This window comes from Aspergillus uvarum, assembly GCF_003184745.1.
Source record: "Aspergillus uvarum CBS 121591 unplaced genomic scaffold BO82scaffold_13, whole genome shotgun sequence".
Taxonomy (NCBI): domain Eukaryota; kingdom Fungi; phylum Ascomycota; class Eurotiomycetes; order Eurotiales; family Aspergillaceae; genus Aspergillus; species Aspergillus uvarum.
The window spans coordinates 20,162-40,469 of record NW_020291310.1 but is presented as its reverse complement, the minus strand read 5'-3'; the positions used below and the strand labels follow the sequence as shown (position 1 = coordinate 40,469).

The window sequence follows — 20,308 nt, the reverse complement described above, 5'->3', positions numbered from 1 at the left end:
CGAACCTCCAGATCATGTGCTTATTCAATCACGTGCTCTCGCGGCAGCGAAGTTTTGGCCGCCGGCGATAGTTCCGGGAGAGAAAGACAGCAGCAGCAGCAGAGTCGGAGCAGCAACATACAGCACACCCTCCCCCTCCCACAAAGCTCGCCGCCAACATGAGGAACAGGGCTACTACACCCTTGAAGCAACCGGTAGGCTCTTCAATTGATACTTCTTATGGCCTGCCTTCCCCCCCCACCCTAGTCCTGCTCTAATATCTTCTCTCCCCCGTTCAGAAAATCCGGCAATCATGGAGCAAATATAACCTGTACAACCTCAGTCGGCTGAAGGACAGCTACCGCCCCAACGCCACCTTCTTCCAGCAAAAATGGAAGTCCAAGGCCGCCGCCCGTGCCTACCACGGCGAACAGGTCTCCGAAAAGCAATGGTCACGCATGTTCTCCCCCCGCTTGCGCAGCGTCGTGCCCATGGCCCCCAGCAACCTGGCCAGAGATGACGGTTCCGCCATGTCGGCCGGCCGCGGTTCCGGTCTGACGAAGGCCCCCAAATCGGAAGGGCAGCCTGGGTTTGGGGAGTTGGATAAGGAGGTTACCGAGTCTAAGCAGACTGGGGGGTTTGGGGGGGATAGAAAAACGCCTTACGTTCAAATGACGTTCGCCCCGTTGGAGCGTCGGCTCGACACGGCTATTTTCCGTGCCCTGTTCGCGAGCAGCGCCCGGCAGGCCCGGCAGTTTGTGGTGCACGGCGCCGTCAAGGTCAATGGCAAGCCGGTAGGTTCCTTCCTCATTCTGTTTTGTTGTTTTTGGGGAGGCTCTACTCGACCTGATCGGATAATCGCGGTGGGACGAATACTAATCTGGCTCGCAATGCTAGATGAGATACCCCGGCTACCTGCTCAACCCCGGCGACATGTTCCAGGTTGAACCCGAGCGCGTCATGTATGCCACCGGTGCGCCCAAAGACAAGGTGGAACGACGACAGACCCGAGTGGCCCGCAAGAAGGCGGCCGAGGAGGCCAAGAAGGCCGAGGAGGCTGCGGAGGAGGCAGCCGCGGAGGAGGCTACCAAGGAGGAGTCGGCGCCGGTTGAAGCCCCCCGCGAGACCCTCAAGGCGCTCATGGCTCAGGCTAAGGCCATCATGAATAGCAGCAAGGATGTGCTCCCGGCCAAGCGCAAGCAGGATCTGCGTGGATTCCAGAAAGCCGTTCGTCGGGTATTGTCGCGTTCTGGAAACAGCACGGTTCTGACTGCCAACCTCGAGGAGCAATTCTCCGAGCTGACGACTCTGCTCAAGGCCAAGCGCGCCGAGAAGAAGCCCGTTAAGGCGAAGGAGACCGAAAAGAAGGAGGGTGGGGAGGAGAAGCAGAAGGCAGAAAAGACGGAGATGGAGGCAAAGACTGAGGAGTCTGCTACCGAGAAATCCGAGTCCAAGGATGCTACACCGAAGGCGGGCGAGAACGGCCCCATCACTACCAAGCTGTCTGAGGCGTTCCGTCAGGCCATCCAGAACCCGGAGAAAGATGTAGACACATCGGAACTCTCGGACGACGAGTTCGAAGTGCTGCGCCGGGCGCTCATCCAGATGCGCGACAACCCGGTCGATAGCACCAAGCCCTATGCCACCCCTTGGAGGCCGCGTGACTACATGAGTGCGTTCGCCACGATCCCCCGTTACTTGGAGGTCAATCACAACATCTGCGCTGCTGTGTATTTGCGGCACCCCGTGGCTCGTCCTGGCTTCGGTGAGGTGCCGACGCCATTCGGCGAGAAAATCACCACCCCGGCGTTTGTGTGGTACTTGAGACGGCGGTAGGTGCATTTCACGTGGGTTCTAATTCAATCATCTGTATTTTCTCTTCTCTCTTCTCTGTTTCTCCGTTCTGCGGGCCTGTTCCACAGTCTTCATGTATTACTGGGTGTCTGATTATTCGATGTGTTGGTTTGGTCCTTTTTCTTGGTGTACCTGCATCTTGGGTGCTTATCTACAGTGTATTCCTTTTTCTTTTTCTTTTTTATGATTTGTTGTTTCCCCTCGATCACCAGGGGGAGAGGGCAAAAGTCAATGACGTAGCCAGGGTATTCGAAGCGAGAGGATCCCACTGTACTGTACATCATCAATACGAATATACTCTTGAGTATCTATTCTATATTCTGTTGGAACACATCGCGAATCGCTTGTGCCCGTTTGGTGTGAGGAAGCACAAGCGAGACGCTGTCTGACCATCACTCCGAACTATGAGGTAGTATGTATGAGTAGTAAGACACCAACCAACCTTGAAAAGCGCAGCCCCTGAAAAAGACCGAGTACGATAAATGATAAATCACCACCTCCACCGCGGGGCTCTAGACCAACCCATCCGGCTGAAATGGCTTAAACTGCAGACATTTGCGTCCAGTTTTTCAGAGGGGCGTAACGAGACCAAGGGTTTTTGATTTGGGCTTGGCGACTCTATCAATAATAGCATTATTGTTATTGTGAATATTGAGAGAATGACTGACCCATTCATCCCCTCCATTATTACTAGTAGCTTAAAGTTCTCCGCCCGCCGCAGTTGCTGTCCACGGTTCCACCATCACGCCCACTCCCCTTCTCTCTCTCTCTCTCTCTCTCTCTCTCGCTCGCTCGCTCGCTCCCTCTTCCTCTCCCTCTTTCCTTCTTTCTCCTCCTCTCAACACTTTGGGGAGACTTGGAACGCTCACTGAAAACCATGTCCATGTATCCCTGGCATGGTTCAACTGCCACTGCCAGTACTGGTCATCGTACACATCCTCAACCTCATCATCATCAGCAGCAGCAGCAGCAGCAGCACCACCGACACCAACACCTCCCACACCTTCCCCATCACACCGCAAACGCCGCCGCCCCAGCCGCCGCCGCCGCCGCTTCAAATCCGCGCATTGACTCGGCCGCGGCCACCATTACACCCACTGCTGCTCCCCCGAGTACCTCTGCCTCGACCCTTCAGATGCCCCAAATGCCATGGCTTCCCTCGATGATTTCCGCGCGAGCCAACCCACAGCATGCAACGCTCCCTAATTTATCCACGAATCTGCGCATACGACAACAGCCGACGCCGCAGCCCACTGCACTTGATACACAACAGCAACACCAGCACCACTCGCACCCCCGCTCACTTCCTCGGCACTCTCAACAAAAACAACTACAACAACAGCCTGTTCCCGTGGTCATTGATGCACGTCAACACCAACACCAACACCAACACCAACAAAAACAGCGAAAGCAAAAGCAACAGCAACAGCAAGCCGTCTCCATATCGAGCGAAGAGAGTGATTTCGATACCTCTGATTGCAGCGTACGACAGATCACCACCACGGACGCGTTGGGAGACCAGGATTACGTTTCTTCCGATGGGATGGGCGCGAGCGCAGTCGCGCGTGCGCATTCACATGCTCGCACACAGCAACAGCAGCAGCAACAGCAGCAACAACAGCAGCAGCAGCAACAGCAACAGCGTCGCCATGGTCATCACCCTGTAGGTGGAGGTAATAGCGGAACCGCCAACAGCACCACTACCACTGCTCCTTCCAATAGTAACCGAGACGGACTCATCCCCAACGGGAATGCGACAACAACCCGACCTAGCACTACAACGACTACCATCCTCATCGACGATCGCGATGACCTCGACCTCGATGCTACCGCCGCAGGCAACGACAGTGCTGACAACTCCCTAAACCTCACGGGCGACCGTGAAGGTCCCCGCAAACACGGGAAGCGCCTGACCACCCTTGAGGAAGTCTCGCTGTTCGATATCTGCAACCGCCATGCTCACGAGTTTGGTCAGCGCAGTAACCTGTGCAAGTGGTGGATGACGGTCACGGAGGAATTCACGCGCGACCAGGGTCATCCGTACTCGTGGCACTCGGTCCGACGCAAGGTGGAACTAGTGACTAAACAACGAATGAAGTTTCTGGACGAGCAGCGCGAGAGAGGGGGCAGTGAGAGCGATGATCGGTCGAATCTCAGATGGAGGGCTGCTGTGGATGCGTGGATTCCCACGTGGCAGAGGTGGGAGGAGGCTGAGGCGAGGCGGATCGAGAAGAGGGACTCGAGGAGGCCGAGGAAGAGAAAGGACAGAGAGTGGGAAGTGTGGGTTAACGGCAACAATGACGGGGTCAGTCCTGGCTTGGGGGCTTGGAAAGCGACGGGGAGTATAAGTGGCAGTGGAAGTCCGCTGGTGAATGTTGGTGGTGCTGCTGCCCAGCTTCCAACACCGTCGCAGCAAGCGCTTTCAACGCCGCCCGCCTCCACGCCCCAACACACCAAAGTCCGTCTACCCCCCGGATTCGATAACATGTTCGCCAGTCAGCCGCAGTCCCAGTACCACACCCCGACTCCAGTCCCAGCGACTATGCTAGGCGGCGCGTCCGGAGGCCGACCGTCTCTGGACGGGTCCCTCGCTCTACAACAACTGAACAGCGCCTCTTCAGGAGGCGAGGCGGGTAACGCAGAGTCGTCGTCAATGATGAGTGCCGTTCTAGAGACATTGGGCAAACTCAACCGCCACCTCGACGCTGCCAATTCCACCACCACTCCAACTTCTTCCAAACCCACCAAAACAACCGACAGCCGCTCACGCGCTGCTACCACCACCACGACGCAGCAGCAACCACAACAGCGATCACAATCCCAATCTGACTCCAGCTCTGATCCCGACGACCCCTCCTCGCCCACCCAAGCCTCGAAGATGTCCCAAGCCTCCTCCCTTCTGATCCCTACTCACCTCATCATCAAGCTCAAAGCCGAACTCCGCGAGGAGATGCGCGAGGAGATGCGGTCCGAGCTGGCCAAGGACCGCGCGAGTCTCGAGGAGAAGCTGGACTCGGTGCAACGGACGCAGGAGATGATTTTGGAGATGTTGAGACAGGAGCCGTCTTGACGTGCTTTCCCTCCAGTTTTTCTTCCCCCATTTACCTTCATATTCATACCTTATATCCTCCTTGTTTGGTCTTCTCCTTTATCGTGATATGTTTGCATATGATACCCACTGGTCTAGAGCAGTGTTGTCTGTTCGGTTTGCTCGGCCAGCTTTTTTGCTACTTCAACAGTTTCCTTGCTTCTGCTCCCTTTCCTCCTATACACACTCATATTACCCTTCAAGATACCTGAAATATATATTTAATTCCACTGGATGGTTCACGAAAGAAGATCCACTCCGAAGCCCTACATCTCGTTCTGAGCCTCGCCAACCAAGTTAAAGTACGAACATCGCAGTCTATATTGCCTCCAAAAATCTAGAACATGGTAGGTATAGTATAGCACGCAGGAAGGGCCCCCAGCGAAGCACGAACGAAGTCCAAAACAACGATAAAAAAAATAATGATAATTCCCGGCTAAATTACATAGTTTGATAACAACCGTTCCATGAGAGCTGTGTGTATGAGTGAGATTGTGTGGGGGGTTTTTTTAGATGCTTTGTGTCAGACGGGGAGAAGAAAAAACAAGAATCGTAGCGGGAAGGCCGATCTTGTTTTTCTCCCCTTCTGGGTCGTTCCCCCATCACGCTAACACCATCATCATCCTTGGAGTCTTTCTTTCTTCACCAGCGGACATCTCTGTTCTCTCTTCCCTAAGCTTTCTGTCCTCCTCCCCTCGGTTTTCTTTTGCCTACAACCGACCAATGGCTGGCTTACTGAAGACGGAGAAAAAAGAACTTTCTAGTAGTAGAAAGTCTCGTCGACAGTGCGGCCTCTCATCCAGCGGGGCTCGCTGCCACGGACGTAGATGTCCTCGAAGAGGATGCGGGAGTTGCTCTCGGGGACGGGCATCTTCTCGGCGATGGCGACCTCGGAGTCGACGTGGGCGCGGGCGGCCTTGTCGAGGGCCTTGAGCTCCTCCTCGGTGCAGACGCTCCAGTCGAGGATCTTCTGCTTGAGGCCGGCGATGGGGTCGTGGGTGCTGCGCATGCGCTGGATCTCCTCGCGGCTGCGGTAGGTGGTGCCGGGGTCGGACATGGAGTGGCCACCGTAGCGGTAGGTGACGTACTCGAAGACGAGGGGTCCGTTGCCCGAGGTGGCGTACTCCTTACCGTACTGGACGGCGGCCTTGGTGGCCAGCACGTCCATGCCGTTGACCTTGATACCGGGGATGTACTGACCGCGCTTGTAGTACTCGGTCAGGGCGGAGGAGCGGGCGGCCGAGGTACCCATGCCGTACTTGTTGTCTAGGGGCGGATTGTTAGTAGTGTGACTCAGGAACGTATGCGGTGCTGTTTCAAAGGGTGAAGGCAAAACGTACTCTCACAACCGAACAGGGCGGGCAAGTTCCACAGCTTGGCCATGTTGAAGGCCTCGAAGACCTGACCCTGGTTGGAGGCACCGTCACCGTACAGGATGATGCTGGTGGCCTTCTGGTTGTTGTACTGCTGGGCGAACGCCAGACCGGCACCGACGGGGACCTGGGCACCGACGATACCGTTACCGCCGTAGAAGTTGGGGGCGAACATGTGCATGGAACCACCCTTGCCGTAGGCGATACCCTCGCGGCGACCGAGCAGCTCGCCGATGATGGAGCGGACGGTGCCGCCGCGCATCATGGCGAAACCGTGGCACCGGTAGGCGGTGATGATCTTGTCGTCGCGGGAGATCGCGTGCTCGATACCGGTGGCGACGGCTTCCTGACCGGTGGACAGGTGGCAGAAACCTCGGATCTTCTTCTCCTTGTACAGACGGTCGGCGGCCATTTCCATGCGTCTGTGCCAATCTTGTTAATAGGGGGATTGATGCGAGATAGGACACCAGTAGCAGCATACCTCATGGCAACCATGTCGTAGTACATCTGCTTCAGCTCCTTCTTGGTGATCTCCAGCGTGTAGGGAGGGGGATCGATCTCGTAGGTCTCGAAGCTCTCGTCGGAGAGACGGACAGTGAAGGGCTTGTCATCCTCCTACAGGGACTGTTAGCTGGATGATGAAATCATCGAAATTGGGGACGAAGCATTGAGGAAAGTCCCATCGGGTGAACTGGGAGGAGCCGCGTCTTACCTGAGGGACGTTCTCAGCATGCGCCGAGGCAGCGTCGGTGGTGACGGAGCGACGGGCAACGGGGGCAAAGGCCTGACGCCTCAAGGGGGCGGCTTGACGGGCCGCAGCACGGAACAACATGATGGATGGGAGGCAGCGGAGGACAGCGAGATGCTGATGAAGGTGAACAGAGGGAGAGCAGTGCTGCTGTTATCTTTCAACAACCCGGATATGTTGGGAACAAACTTTCCCCTGCGACTAGGCGGAATTCGGCAGGCTGGGCTTAGATAAGCATCCCTTAGAGGCCGTCCGGTGTAGCCGTTGCAAACCGAGCAAACTGCCGCGAGTGACTCGGGCGAATGATTGTCGGGCGTTGACGTAGTAGTTGTACGATGGATAGTACCTTCAACTACTTTCTTTCTCTATTGACATGAACTCTATTGTAAATACTTCCAGGAGTCATGTTCTACCAGAATCCTAGGATCTACTCAGTCATGCCGTCCGTCACCCCTGCCCTTGACCTGTCGCGGTCAACTCCATCACTCCGGCCGTCACCGCCGGAACCTTGGCAGCTTCGGACTATGTTAGCCCCGAGCTCTTCCGTTGAGTGCGGTTAAACGTTGAAGCTAAAGTGACTTAGCTTAGTCTAGCAGAGTCGAAGTTATGTGACTGTCTCCAAGTGATGGTAAGTTATAAGGAATTAAGAGTTGAAGTCGAAGGAGGTCTGTGGTCGTGGCTCAGGAGCTATCACCAAATCCACGGCTCGTGATTCAGTGCCTCAGCCTCGATATATAAATTTTAAACCACCGGAGACACGATCTGATCCACAGGACTACAGAGCACCATTATCCCCATTCAAATACTTTACCTCTGGCTGCTCAAGTGGTCAGTGATTTAGACTTTATCTGTGCCACTGCTCGCAAGATAAAAGGTATAGGTACTCCAGACGCACTGCAAAATACATGCTGTTTGTTGGGTGGCTGCTGAGCATCGTACCCTTGCCAGCATGATCCCAGTCGTCTTCGACCATATACTCGAATGACAAGGCATGCCTATTCACGAAAACAAAAAAAAACCTTGTCCATGCTCCAACTTCCTCCGACTCTATCTTTTGGTAGCATCGTCGAGGCAGATCCCGCCTTGACATTTTGGCCCCAGTGACGGGAACATGGGAAAAAGCAAGGAGCTAGAATCTCACCGCGACATACATACCACAAAATAATATTGGGTCGTGGCGGTGCAACTGTTACTCATTCAGCATAGGTTCAATAAGACCTTAGAATGAAATGCTTGCTTCTTTTGAGTCTTCATCTCTCATTGAAGTCTAGCTGGGAGCGCCACGCGAAACCGTAAGCGGTAAGCTGGGCAGGTCAGCAATGGCGTGCATGGCGTGCACGTTGAACTATGCTGACATGCGTCCAAGTCCCAACAGATGAATTGTTTGCTTGTATGTTAATCGGAAGTTGAGACAAGGGTATTGTTCCTTCGAGCGTTGCAAGATGATAGGTAGTGATGCTGAAGGCCATCCTGGCTGTGCACCTGGGCTAGCATAGCTGTGAGTGTCTTAACCCCTGTCGCGCGATAACCGATACCTCGATTTCCTTGGGGCAAATAGAGGCCCGGGATCTGACATTTGCGTCACCTGTCTGCTATTTCTGACGTCGCATGGCAGCAACGCACACCAAGATGTCAAGAATGGGGACGGGTAGGTATAAATCTGATGCTCCGAATGCTTCATCGTCCGTCCTGGTGGGTCCTGGAGCTCCAGATCAGCTTACCCCCATGCGGCTATTTAAGCGACCACAACCACTGCATCGGCACGAACACAAGCCAGAAATTCGGGCAGATCCCGAATGATCGCTCAGGGTGGGCTGCACCTTAACAGTACCTAATCTGGAAGCGCAGGACACATTGAACACCGTCCTCAGACTTACCTCGATGCGGTAATTGTGTTCAGAGCCCTTGAGGTCGTTGATCAGTTGGTGATCGCATTACAAAAAGGGGGCGAAATCTAGGGTAATCATGTCAGCCTAATGCGACTCCTTGCTATTGAGCCTTTTGCCAAACAATTCAAGGCTTTTTTATTTTTCATTATGCACCGACGTGCTGCTGTTGACTCGCGCAAACTCGACTGAGCTTGTCCTCGTATCGTAAATAGGACAGCGGGGGGACCATCGCTCGTCCGCAAGTCTCCATAGTTCGTTGTTATTAATATCCAGCCCACGTTTGGATTTCTTGTTTCCCTTCGAAACGTGGCAATGGGGTGGATAAGCCCAAGACTGGTATCAGTGATACTGTTCGTGACAGTCACAGAGGGTGGGGGGGGGCGCTCTTGCATGGGGCCCGAAAACTGGAAATAGTAATCAGCACTCAAAAAAGGCATAGTCCTCGAAGACCTTGTTCTAGCTATTCTGCGCAGCTTCTGGAGCATTTCCTGAAGTGCAATTGAATGGAGGTGTTGTACGTGTTGGGCAAGGATAAGTCCTGTTGACTCTTTGGGGCCGCGCTTGTCAAAACCTCCTAGTTTTTGGGTCAGTGATGTGCGTAAGTGTTTTGTAGTTGTGGATCTTGTTACATAGACATAAGGGCATGGCACATCGCAGCACAAATGCTCTTTTCAGCTGCGAACAGCATCGCGTTGCTGATCCGGAAGATCGAGGTCGAGTCGGACCTCTGATAGAGTGGTGCAGTTTAGCAGCCAAGTGCATGACTCTCACGGCTCAAATGCGCGGGGCTAGGAGACCTGCCTGTTCTGGACCATGTCCGACGATAGTTCATCGACTACTGTCTCAAGGTTCGGTAGATCGCGAGAAGTTTCAGACCGGGGGAATTCTAGAAAAGAGCAGAAGAGTGCGATTTGTTGTGTTCTGAAGCCGGAAAACTTTCATGACTCTGGTGGGGAATCGCCATCGCATTGCTTCAGTTAAAGTTTGCTTTAGGCGGTTAGTCCTCGCTAGTTTGGAGGTAAGTGAATCTTTCATGGTCACAATTAGCCTGCTCGGGATGTATGGATCGGTATGGTATGGCCGCTGGTAATTGAGGATGATTCTGGATGCAATACCCATACGAAATCCAAACAGAGGAGGGAGGTACGGATTAATCGATTGTTCTTCTGAGGGTCTGAAGACCATCGTAGTATGCGGATCGTGGATGACATCACACATGACCATTGATCCGATGGTAGTCTAGGTCTTAGGTCCAGTATCGCAACTAAATCTCAATGGGAAAGCACCGGGTAATTCCAAGTTCGGATTCATTGTAACTGGAAGAGATCGATGATTCTGCGAAACGGAGCACTACCCCAAGAAGTGCATTCCTCCCCCGGAGTTCCGAGGAACCGTTCACTGCTAAATTAATTAGTCTGACCCTCAGAGTATCAGGCTATCAGCAATTCCGCGGTGATTGATGTATGAGTCGTGATCGCTTTGCTCACTACAAAGTAGAGACCTACCGTATGCCCTGGAATTAATTATAGTACTATCGATAAAGGGGCGTGACCGGGGCCTTCCACTTGCCTACGGACATACGCACTGTCAGTCCGGACCGAGGTATAGAATCAAAACAAGACACCTTGAATCACACTCGCGTCAATAGATTGGCAAGCGATGATGAACCGATGTTCAAATCCCGCAGCGAGGCGACTTATCTACACAGCGCCCTGCGGAAGATCGTCGTTGCAACCCACTGATCGATGGAGTTACCTTGCGTGAGGCTCAGACTATGCGATTTATTGGTTCCTCGACAGCCTTTCTGGGAAGGTGAATTGGCCGAAAACGCGGAGGGCAGCATATAGGCGGATGGAATTTCCGCCTTATTCTGCGATGCTCAAGCTCTCTGCAGATAATCTATCTCTCTGCAGTAACTACATAATGCAGTGGGCTCTGTAAGTCGGTCATAGCGGGCGGATGGGGGGTGATCGGTCCCACACATCAGAATTACTATATACCTTTTTGCGGCCCTCGTCCATGACAGGTCGCATTCGAGGCAACGACCTGACAACACAATCGTGTTCAGTCCAAACATCTTTGGCTCGTACACTCGAGGACTTTGTTGCGTGATACACCTGATTGCCAGTCGGAATGTACCGCCATTCATTGTCTAGGGCCGTGCTACCCGGACGGCCGAGATTAACTCTCAAAAGGTGGTTATTAGGCGAGTTTCACGACTGTTTCAACCCCCCCCTTTCAAGAACAAGGATATCTGCTTCACTGCGTGCCATTTTGTCAACGGTGGTAAATTCCAGGGGCCGCTTCAATGAACCTGTCGGAGATCATGTTTGGCTTAATGCGGTAATTTATGGGTTGTTGGCCACATTGGCAGCGCAACGGACTTACTCTGTTCAAGGATGGTCGCTCCGATAGTTTCTCCCTCGCAACTAAGTGGAGTGGAAATGGTCTGCACGGAATGTCCGAGACTGCCGTTGCTTCAGGTGGTTATTTTCAGTTGATCGTACTTCTGTTAAGCATCTCCGACTGCGCTCAATTGTCGGGTGGTCGAGCTGGGCGAGGCGACATCTGACCAGTCCAACGCCTTTGACAGTGGAGATGAAAGGAGACAGTAAATTAGTGGTGATGGCTACTGTCCCCGACCACTTCCGTCCAGTCCCCCCCAAGCTCGTGCATGACTAGTCATTCAATGAATTCTGGCGTCTGTGCATATTGTTGAAATCCGGGTTCTGGGGGAACAGAGATCTGAATCGTGGGGCTCCAGATGAGATACGGGATAGAATCGATGGGCGGTCGGCATCTGGCAGAGCAGAAGTAAGCCGAGTCGGCCGCTGGTTCTCGAAGGAACCGACCGAGGAAGAGTTATGGAAATTGGTTGGAGTAGGCTGGCAATAGATGAACGATGCCGTCAAGTGACCCTTGACAGCATTCAAACCTTCCATCGAAGCTAATTGCTCAGTTATCGCTGGCTCTACCGTTGTTAAACAAGCACGCATTCTTTGCCACTAGCGACCCACGGTTGACCATAATGTGCAAAGATTTGGGCACAACGGCAACGTGATACATCGGCAAGACCCCGATGGCTATGGCCTCTTCTCGGAAGAAATAGGTTTGGCTGTACCACTGTCTGTGCCGTTCGTCCATAGAATGTGCTGAATAGGTACGGAGTCGCCCAGGGCGGATAAGGGCTATCGCCAAGAGGAGGTCAAGTCTCGGTCGGGGACTGCTTGCACCGGCTTCATTCATTCATCAACTACCTCGTGTCGAAAAGCACCCAATTATGCTTTGGAGTGTGGCCATACGTTCAAATGTGGTGCGTTGCTACCTTGAATTAAAGTTTACATCTATCAAGTTGGAGGAATGGAGAGGTAAAAAGCATCCATGATTCTCCTCCTCCACCTCCAACAAGGTTACCGCACCGATAACACACCCCCCGATAAAGCCGTCCTATGGTTCGGATCAGACGATCATCCAGCGAAGCCGGAAGAGAGCCGATCATCCGTGGGCTGGACAGCGTTCCATGGCAGCCTGTGGCTATCCTTGAATTCCTATAGGATTTCGGCTGACTGGGGGCTGAATCCTCATGCTGTAGGGCAGGAGGAACGGAGGTGTCTGCGTTTTTGTATGCATTGGTACGCATTGGACGAAGATGGGGACGAGGGCGGAGGCGGAGGCGCACAAGCATTGCTGCGCCTACGAACGAACCAACGAACGAACGAACGATGGTCCAAGTGAAATGAACAACTTGTATGCCCTCGTACTAAATACTGTAGTCCATGCACTAAACCTTACCTTCAAATGCTTACACACTAACTAGTCTGGTACCAGGTCTTTCTCTCATGTCTCATGCCAACGGTTCTTTGACCACATTGCAGACATTGACAACATGCTTGGCTCCTGAGCCCTGAGGGACCGTACCAGGCTACAGACCATCAGCGTACCTTAGTTCGCCTCTCAATTAATTGCTTGCCGCGCTGCAACTGCGGTCGGAAACCGAGTGTGGAGAGGGAGCCGATAGATTGATTACCCATGGATTGATTCCCCGCATGGTCGGATTTTTGGACTGAACCCAGCAGTCGGGTTCCGGTGGATGATTCATCCGCCAGGGTGCAGATTGAGAATCCCTAGTCAGTCAGGCAGACAAAGAGGAACAACCAAGGCAACCAACTAGTAAGTTAGTTATTCTTATCCTCCTTGGAAGAGAGAGCCTGAGTGTCTGTCTGTGTCCCCTTTTTTTTCTTTGACTGTTCAGACATTTAGGGGGGAGAGGGGGAACGGTTGGGAGAGTTGAGACTAGGGGATAAAGACCGAGTAGGGCTAGCGTGTGGTACAGTACGGTAAAAGTGTACCTTTAGTACGTACAGTACCTTAGCCTTTTAGGCTAGCCATGCGGGTGGAAGTTCACCCACGGTGGGGATCCCGCTGTTATGCAGCAACCACCACCACTCGTTGGCCGGCGGGTTACGTACTTACCTCCTTCTAAACACCCTAACAGTCCTGCCATGCTTTCCCATGGGTCGACCCTTCGACAATAGTCGACAACTTCGACTCAGGAACTCAGGAGAATCACGCCAGAGATGCTGCTTTCCCACTCAGTCACCCAGTCACTCAGTCACCCAGGAGACCTGACAGAAAACGCTCAGGGATCGACAACCCACTGTGCATTGTTGAGGTCAATCGTTGCTGCATTGTGCAAGAGTGTCGGCTGGAGACCCGAGGATCCTTATAACAGACTTCGATGGACATCGTCAGCTCTGCATGTCACTATTTCTCCAAGGTCTATCTCTCCATGGTAGCCTTGGAGAGGCAGCAAGAAGACCGATGAGGCGCATGACGGTCCCCGATAGCGGCGACCTGCAGATACTAAAAACCCGGTCGTGGCTGGGCTGATGAATGATCCTCAAGAGAAAATCTCCGAGGATGCCGAGCTGATAGATGGAATGGACATATCCAGGCTGTGAGAAGATGGCCATAGACTACAGACATCCCTACGTCCTTAGCAAGGCAATTTGATCGTCTGATGTCAACTGATCCCTGCCTACCTGTCTGCATACCGGCCTACTTGGTTGGTTCTCATTTCAGGTTATGAAGTCTCTAGGAATAGATTGAAAGGGATGGGTTGAACTACCCCAGGGATGATGATGCCCATCCTACTCCGTAGTCTACCTCGCATATGCCCGTCTGTCTCCCGTTTGCCGAGGACCCTAGGAAAGTGCCAGTGCCAAATTATACCGATGCATACTGCATATTATTGAGTCTATAGGGTTCGTGAGGTTTTAATCTAATCAAGACCGACGGACGACCTTGTCTTCAGGGGCAAACCATATAGAAAGGAATAAATCAAGTTAACTCTGTTCATGGGGGTAAAGGAATTGGCACGGTAACCGGACGGTATCAAGTCCCTGGATCTGCCCCACGCAGTGGGCTTAGGGAGTCTGTAACATCCATGGCTCGACTGCCATTTGCCCCACTCAGAGCCTAGTTCGGTTCTTTTTTTTCTGCTTCCTTTCTTTGCTTTTTCCCTGTTCAATTTTCTTTTCACTTTTATTTATCTTATTTTATTTTATTTTATTTCTTTTTAAACTTCTTTGCCATGAATTGTTTTCTTCCCGGGGGCCGCAACCACGGCTCATTTGCAGTACCTGCAGCCTTTCCAGTGGTAAGAAGGCACCTCTGGAGAAATGTGCGAGGGAAAGAAATAAAAAAAAAAAAGGCATAAATAAAATAAAGTGAATTTAAATCAACTATACCAATACAGTCTACGTACTGAGTTCTTTGGTAGAAGTGGGCTATCAATGGCGCCGGCGTAAAATTATTCGCACCATCACGATATCTCCAACTTGCACCTCCTCTTTTCTCTTCGTCACTCTTTTCTTCTTTTTTCCCTCTCTCTTGATAATTTTCCTTCCCCTCTTCGAGGTGAACCTGGTGTCTCCAACCTTTGGATCACCAACTTTTCCAGGCTCTGGTCTCATCATCAACATCATCATCATCGGGGGCCCTTTTTTTTCTGCTTCAGAATTGCTTCTACCCCCACCAGACCTTCTTCCGCCCCCCCACTTGGTTCCTCCTCTCCTTCCACACGCCCCCCCTAAGCAGTAACTCCTCTTGCTTTTGGGCTTCACGCAAGCTGCACCCAGAACTCTCTGCCCCCTTCAGCTTCCATTCCATTCTCTCCTGTCTTATCCTGTCTTATACCCGTCAGTCTTGCGTTTCAACAGGCCCATGTGGAAACATCGGCCCCCCTCCAGATCGGATTCCAATCCTGGAACCAACATTCCAGCCCGTCACGGATCCGAGCGTGGTTTCTTTGGTCGCTCGAAAAAGAAGTCTCCGCTTCGTAAGTCTATACCACTGCCTTGACTGCTTTTCTTATCTGCTCTCGTACTAGCGTTGCTCATGAGGATGTGTTAAGTTTCGGCTGCTTGAATCTTATATTGTTGTTTCCTGCTGTCTCTCTCTGCCTCTGGTCCTGTTGCTGTCTCTCTTTTGGACCCATTTCTGCCTCCTCCACTCCCTTCACCTGCAGTTACTCTCCACTCACCTCTCTCTTTCCTACCTCCCCTCAATCCTGCACTGTATTGCTGCTCTCTGCCTGTGAAGAGGACGGCTCTCACTCCAGAATCCACGGGGAGAGCACAGCGCTCATTGTCCATGAGTCTCTGCTGTGTTATGCTACCCTACTAAGCCATTTCCTTACTCTCATCTTTATCGCTGAGGTTCATCACCCCCGGCTACGTCTTTTTTCTTCAGTGACTGACATCGATCAACAAACTACCGCTTGCAGACACCTCCGGTTCCGACTCTAACACTCGTTCATTACGCCCTTTTCGTTCCTTTACCCACCGTTCAGATCGTCCAGGGAGCGGTTACTCTGGCCATTCCGACCCCACTCGACCCCGCGCATCGTCCAACGCGAATAGTGCTTCCGGCTATCCGAACAATAACCTCAATTCATCCTCTGGATCTGTTGGCGCAGGAAACCCCATGGCGGCCGTGGACGTAGACCGCAGCCGGACGCGGCGCGAGAGGACCTTTGTGGGCAGTGATTGCGCCGTGTGTGACGAGCCCCTAGAGCATACCCTGCGCGGAGAGCGAGTTCTGCAATTCTCCTGCGCTCACGTATCACATGAGGCCTGCTTTTATGAGTTCATTCGGGAATGCGAGGGCCAGTACTGCCCCACATGTGATGCGCCGCTAGGCTTGGACACTAGTCGGGGAGGCAATGTGCTCGATCTTGGTAGGTGGAAAGTGCGTTCTAGGTGCCACATTGGCATGTGCTGATCGATTCCGCATAGAAAAACTAAGCAACATTGTCCGCTCGGTGACCAGCGACGCCGCTACGCAACGAAGTGGTTATACGACCCCTACGCCATGGGATTCGAATTCAGCTCCCGGACGTCGTCCCAGTGATGCAGGAAGTCGCCCCAACACCAACCGCGAGAGTCGGGACATGTATGTCCGTCGAGATAGCAAAGACACTGGCAGCCATCGCGATCGTGTCGAACGTCTCACACAGGGCTCCCGTCAACAGCATTCACGAAATGGCAGTGCCGCCGGGTCGTCCGCAGACTACAACGATCCGCAACATTCGGCTAATGTCAGACGGCATGACTACGATGTGCAAGCCATGGAGTCCGACCTCAGCCCCCGTCCACCTATCACGAAAAACCCAATCCCGGCACCGACGGTGACCATTCGCAGCGAATTCCCCACTCTCAATCGTTCCCGCCAACAGCAGGCCCTGACCTGTCTAATTACCGTTGAAGTGCCCGAGGGTAGCTGGCGTCCAGACGACGATGACTTGCGTCATACAGAAAACGCGACGCCGCAACCACAGGACGAGATATTGAGCGCCATGCGGTTCCCTACCGTTCAAGAGCCTCGACAGATTCCTTTCGAACCGCAAGAGAATCTGGACGAACTTGCGGAGCAATTGCGTAAGAAGGTGGACAATTGGCATGGACTGGAATTCCAGCGGTAGGTTTATTTCACCTGTTGCCAATGCAATCCTGGAGCTGACATGAATGAAGATTTGGCAAGCTTAGATTGCATGGTCAGATGAGCGTGGGCAAAGATCGTCAATCTTGGCAGGAGCTGGAATGCTATCTGTTTGGTGAGATGCTTATCTGTGTGAAGGAAAAGAAAAGCAACCCCCGTCGTCACCCAGATGAGGAGCCAGCCAAGGTGAAAACTACGAGGTCGACACTGAAGGGTTCAATCTTGATCAAGAAGCACCTTCAGAGCATGGAGGTTTCGCCAGGTGAGCTGAATTGCCCAGACCAGATAACCTTGAATACTGACAGTGGTGTAGATGACCTTGTCCTGGCTTTGAACTTGTCTGTGGCTGAGCTTCCTTGCTTTTACCTTCGCTTCCCTACCCGGAAACAGCTTGACATTTGGCGCCGGGCCCTCATAGATTTGCATCCAGTGGATGGCATGTCCCGAAACGGCGACTTTGACTTGGACAATTCTGGTGCCGAGGAAGAAGAATACCGAGCCAGTCAGATCAAGCGCCAGGCTTCTCTGAATTCGTCCCACGGAGGGGCTCGCTCTAACAACACGGCTATCACCGATTATACCAATGCCGGCATGGATAGCCCATATCAATCCTCGTTTCACATCCCTCTTGACCTTGTGGTCGTGATACCGGTCTCTTCGTCCATGCAAGGACTGAAGATTACGCTGCTTCGCGATGCTCTCAAGTTCCTTGTACAGAACCTAGGCCCCCGCGATCGTATGGGGTTGGTAACCTTTGGCTCGAGTGGTGGAGGGGTGCCTCTCGTCGGCATGACTACCAAAAACTGGGGTGGTTGGAGCAAGATTCTTGACTCTATCCGCCCGGTGGGCCAGAAGAGTCTTCGTGCCGATGTCGTTGAAGGTGCTAATGTGGCCATGGACTTGCTTATGCAGCGCAAGTCGGCCAACCCTGTCTCCTCTATCCTTCTGATCAGCGATTCCTCCACGTCCGATCCGGAGAGTGTCGATTTCGTTGTTTCCCGCGCGGAGGCTGCCAAGTTCGTATCCATCATACCACCTTGAGAAGTGCTTTCATACTGACCATATGCAGGATTAGCATTCACTCCTTCGGTCTCGGCTTGACCCACAAACCGGACACGATGATCGAACTGTCAACTCGCACCAAAGGCTCATACCTCTATGTCAAGGACTGGATGATGCTTCGTGAGTGCGTGGCTGGCTGCTTGGGTTCACTACAAACCACTTCGCACCAAAATGTCAAGCTCAAGCTTCGTTTACCCGAAGGGTCTCCGGCCAAGTTCGTCAAGATCAGCGGCGCTCTTCACACCACGAAACGCGCCACGGGACGTGATGCGGAGGCTGCTCTTGGAGATCTCCGCTTTGGAGATAAGCGCGACATTCTCGTTCAACTCGTTATTCCTCCGGATAATTCGAGTCAGGACAACCTGCCTCAAGACGCCTGGGAGAGTCTAGTCTCAGGACTCGAGGCACTTGGAGGTGTATCGGACACTGATGACCACCGTGTATCTAGTGTGGAGGAAGTCCCATTGATCCAGGCAGATCTGACTTATGGTGACCTCTTGAGAGACGGCCATCTCACACATTCTCCCCGACCTTCGCTGCTGGCCATTACCATGCTTCCTCCGAACCCGAAAGCCAAGCCTGGCCGTCCCTCTAGCCCCCCTATTCCACCTCTTCCGTCCATTGTTCAGCGTCGCATGGAGCTATTGACGTCCGACATGCTAACGAGAGCACTAATTCTCGTGTCGCGTGGGCAGCATGATCGCGCACAACATCTTTTGACTGAGACTCGCAGTATCCTGAAGGGTCTTGGTAAGGGTAGCCTGCCTCCTCTTCCTCCTGGGGCGAAGCCCTCTGGCACTAGTGACTCTGGTAGCCGAGGTGGAACCCCCACATCGTCCTCATACGATGGCCACTCCGGATCGTCAGACACGGCAACTATCACGCCAGGAGCTGGGGTTGACGCGCAGACCATGACCGCCTTGGACGCTGACCTGAAGGCTGCTCTGGAGTGGATCAACCACCCAGCTGTTTTCTCGCGCGACTCCCGGAAGGCTGTTCTGCAGGGAATTGGCGTGATCTCCTCGCAGCGTGGTTACACCTTCCGCTCCCCTGCTGAAGCTCACTGGGCACAGCGCGTGGCTGGAGTCCGCCGCTTGACTGATCGTTCCAAAGAATGGCGGGAGACCGGCGACGACGCTCTGATGGAAGAATGATTTGTTTTTCCTCTTTTACACATTGCCCTTCCACCTATTATCGGAGTTGGCCTGTCTGTTTTGATTTTCGCTTCTGTTCCTGCCACTTATGATACCACTCTGTTCACCACGACTGTGCGACATGATACCACGGTTCTTTTTACTTCGTCTCTAATTCACTTGTATCTATACTGAGAAAGTTTCTGTACATACCTACAAGCTTTGGTTTACTACTTAATTGGCGGGGGGTGGTCATCTTGTCTTCTTGGGCTGCGTTATTTGGGAATGATTTTCACGGCTTTGGTGATACGGATGGTGTCATTGATGAGGATCTGGTGTTTGATTGTTACCTTTATATACACGTGTTCGATAATAGATCTGTACGAATATTGATTCGTTGCTAAGATATCTGATTTCAAAAGTACTACTACAGAAATGTGCCTGTATCAGAATCGACAGCCGGGAAAGGCGGTATGCGGGCCTCAGGCCCTCATGTTGATACTGTCTCGAGCATATACCCAAATGTGAGAACTATACTCTTTTGTTCTGCATGTACCCAGCAGAGAGTAGCCCAGCTGGGCCGTAATACTCTCTTCATATTCACATTATTGGTGTAGTTGAGAGGCCGGCTACATGATTCAAAGCAATTTACGAGTAGACCTACAGGTTAGGAAGTCAGTGAATAACAACATCCCTAAACAGCTAAGCATTCAAGGAATCGTTCTACAATAGCCACCCCAGAGCTTTGCTAAAAGTGTTATAAATCATAAGCCTGGAGTCTCTTTAACTCCGGCATAAGCCCTTTATCATGTTCCTCCTTCCCAATCAGTCCAATTTGACGCCTTTTCCAATCACCAAGATACCTGAGATTGCCAAGCCAGTAAATCTCCACGAAGATCCACCTATCGCTTCTATCGAAAAGACTTCGAAGTCCTTGATCTTTGTTATTCAGATACACTAAGCAAACCTACAAGAGGCCATCCGTTGATTCAGATCAGGCCACCAGATTGACTACCAGACTGGCCACAAGATCGTCCTTCAAGACATCAACTTCATACATATTATCTTATTTCCGCTCTGGGAAAGCCCTTTGGCTTCACGCAAGCCACTTAATAAGAACTATCGCCTAGCTGAGAATCCGACTACGTCACTCGAAAGTCAATCTACTTGTCAAGAAGCTT

At 52.5% G+C, this 20,308-nt stretch overlaps 5 protein-coding genes across 5 annotated transcripts; 3 read left to right on the top strand and 2 right to left on the bottom strand.

Moving 5' to 3' along the window:
* The first annotated feature begins 98 nt into the window (after positions 1-98).
* Positions 99-2,136, top strand: BO82DRAFT_381814 (mitochondrial 37S ribosomal protein uS4m). The gene is made up of 3 exons (XM_025637884.1): positions 99-194; positions 279-773; positions 877-2,136. The coding sequence occupies exons 1-3, from the start codon at positions 159-161 to the stop codon at positions 1,813-1,815; spliced, it is 1,470 nt and encodes a 489-aa protein (XP_025494111.1). The 5' UTR covers positions 99-158; the 3' UTR covers positions 1,816-2,136.
* Positions 2,137-2,638: 502 nt separating this feature from the next.
* BO82DRAFT_330508 (uncharacterized protein) lies at positions 2,639-5,188 on the top strand. The gene is made up of 6 exons (XM_025633099.1): positions 2,639-2,750; positions 2,871-3,391; positions 3,464-3,506; positions 3,564-4,113; positions 4,183-4,389; positions 4,444-5,188. The coding sequence occupies exons 1-6, from the start codon at positions 2,711-2,713 to the stop codon at positions 4,901-4,903; spliced, it is 1,821 nt and encodes a 606-aa protein (XP_025494110.1). The 5' UTR covers positions 2,639-2,710; the 3' UTR covers positions 4,904-5,188.
* Positions 5,189-5,425: 237 nt separating this feature from the next.
* Positions 5,426-7,204, bottom strand: BO82DRAFT_352296 (pyruvate dehydrogenase (acetyl-transferring) subunit E1 alpha). The gene is made up of 4 exons (XM_025634650.1): positions 7,007-7,204; positions 6,776-6,909; positions 6,262-6,716; positions 5,426-6,187 (listed from the first exon to the last, which is right to left on the bottom strand). Exons 1-4 carry the CDS (start codon positions 7,124-7,126, stop codon positions 5,682-5,684), a joined length of 1,215 nt encoding a protein of 404 aa, XP_025494109.1. The 5' UTR covers positions 7,127-7,204; the 3' UTR covers positions 5,426-5,681.
* A 1,694-nt stretch (positions 7,205-8,898) lies between these two features.
* On the bottom strand, positions 8,899-9,599 carry BO82DRAFT_28529 (uncharacterized protein). Its single transcript, XM_025631491.1, has 2 exons — positions 9,561-9,599; positions 8,899-9,505 (listed from the first exon to the last, which is right to left on the bottom strand). Exon 2 carries the CDS (start codon positions 9,414-9,416, stop codon positions 9,006-9,008), a length of 411 nt encoding a protein of 136 aa, XP_025494108.1. The 5' UTR covers positions 9,417-9,505; positions 9,561-9,599; the 3' UTR covers positions 8,899-9,005.
* Positions 9,600-14,830: 5,231 nt separating this feature from the next.
* On the top strand, positions 14,831-19,511 carry BO82DRAFT_352291 (von Willebrand and RING finger domain protein). Its single transcript, XM_025634649.1, has 6 exons — positions 14,831-15,271; positions 15,719-16,171; positions 16,230-16,911; positions 16,965-17,194; positions 17,246-17,948; positions 18,002-19,511. Exons 1-6 carry the CDS (start codon positions 15,157-15,159, stop codon positions 19,146-19,148), a joined length of 3,330 nt encoding a protein of 1,109 aa, XP_025494107.1. The 5' UTR covers positions 14,831-15,156; the 3' UTR covers positions 19,149-19,511.
* Positions 19,512-20,308: the final 797 nt, after the last annotated feature.

Excerpts from the sequence above, each read along its gene's own strand:
- BO82DRAFT_28529 (XM_025631491.1), bottom strand. The coding sequence starts at position 9,416 with ATGCTCCAGAAGCTGCGCAGAATAGCTAGAACAAGGTCTTCGAGGACT.
- BO82DRAFT_330508 (XM_025633099.1), top strand. The coding sequence starts at position 2,711 with ATGTCCATGTATCCCTGGCATGGTTCAACTGCCACTGCCA. Across the intron at positions 2,751-2,870 it reads TGGTTCAACTGCCACTGCCA|CCGCCGCCGCCGCCGCTTCA; the intron begins GTACTGGTCATC and ends CCGCCGCCCCAG. Across the intron at positions 3,507-3,563 it reads TCATCACCCTGTAGGTGGAG|ACGGACTCATCCCCAACGGG; the intron begins GTAATAGCGGAA and ends ATAGTAACCGAG.
- BO82DRAFT_352296 (XM_025634650.1), bottom strand. The coding sequence starts at position 7,126 with ATGTTGTTCCGTGCTGCGGCCCGTCAAGCCGCCCCCTTGAGGCGTCAG. Across the intron at positions 6,910-7,006 it reads ATGCTGAGAACGTCCCTCAG|GAGGATGACAAGCCCTTCAC; the intron begins GTAAGACGCGGC and ends CAGTCCCTGTAG. Across the intron at positions 6,188-6,261 it reads CGCCCTGTTCGGTTGTGAGA|ACAACAAGTACGGCATGGGT; the intron begins GTACGTTTTGCC and ends ATCCGCCCCTAG.
- BO82DRAFT_352291 (XM_025634649.1), top strand. The coding sequence starts at position 15,157 with ATGTGGAAACATCGGCCCCCCTCCAGATCGGATTCCAATCCTGGAACC. Across the intron at positions 16,172-16,229 it reads AGGCAATGTGCTCGATCTTG|AAAAACTAAGCAACATTGTC; the intron begins GTAGGTGGAAAG and ends GATTCCGCATAG. Across the intron at positions 16,912-16,964 it reads CATGGACTGGAATTCCAGCG|ATTTGGCAAGCTTAGATTGC; the intron begins GTAGGTTTATTT and ends ACATGAATGAAG.
- BO82DRAFT_381814 (XM_025637884.1), top strand. The coding sequence starts at position 159 with ATGAGGAACAGGGCTACTACACCCTTGAAGCAACCG. Across the intron at positions 195-278 it reads CTACACCCTTGAAGCAACCG|AAAATCCGGCAATCATGGAG; the intron begins GTAGGCTCTTCA and ends TCCCCCGTTCAG. Across the intron at positions 774-876 it reads TCAAGGTCAATGGCAAGCCG|ATGAGATACCCCGGCTACCT; the intron begins GTAGGTTCCTTC and ends TCGCAATGCTAG.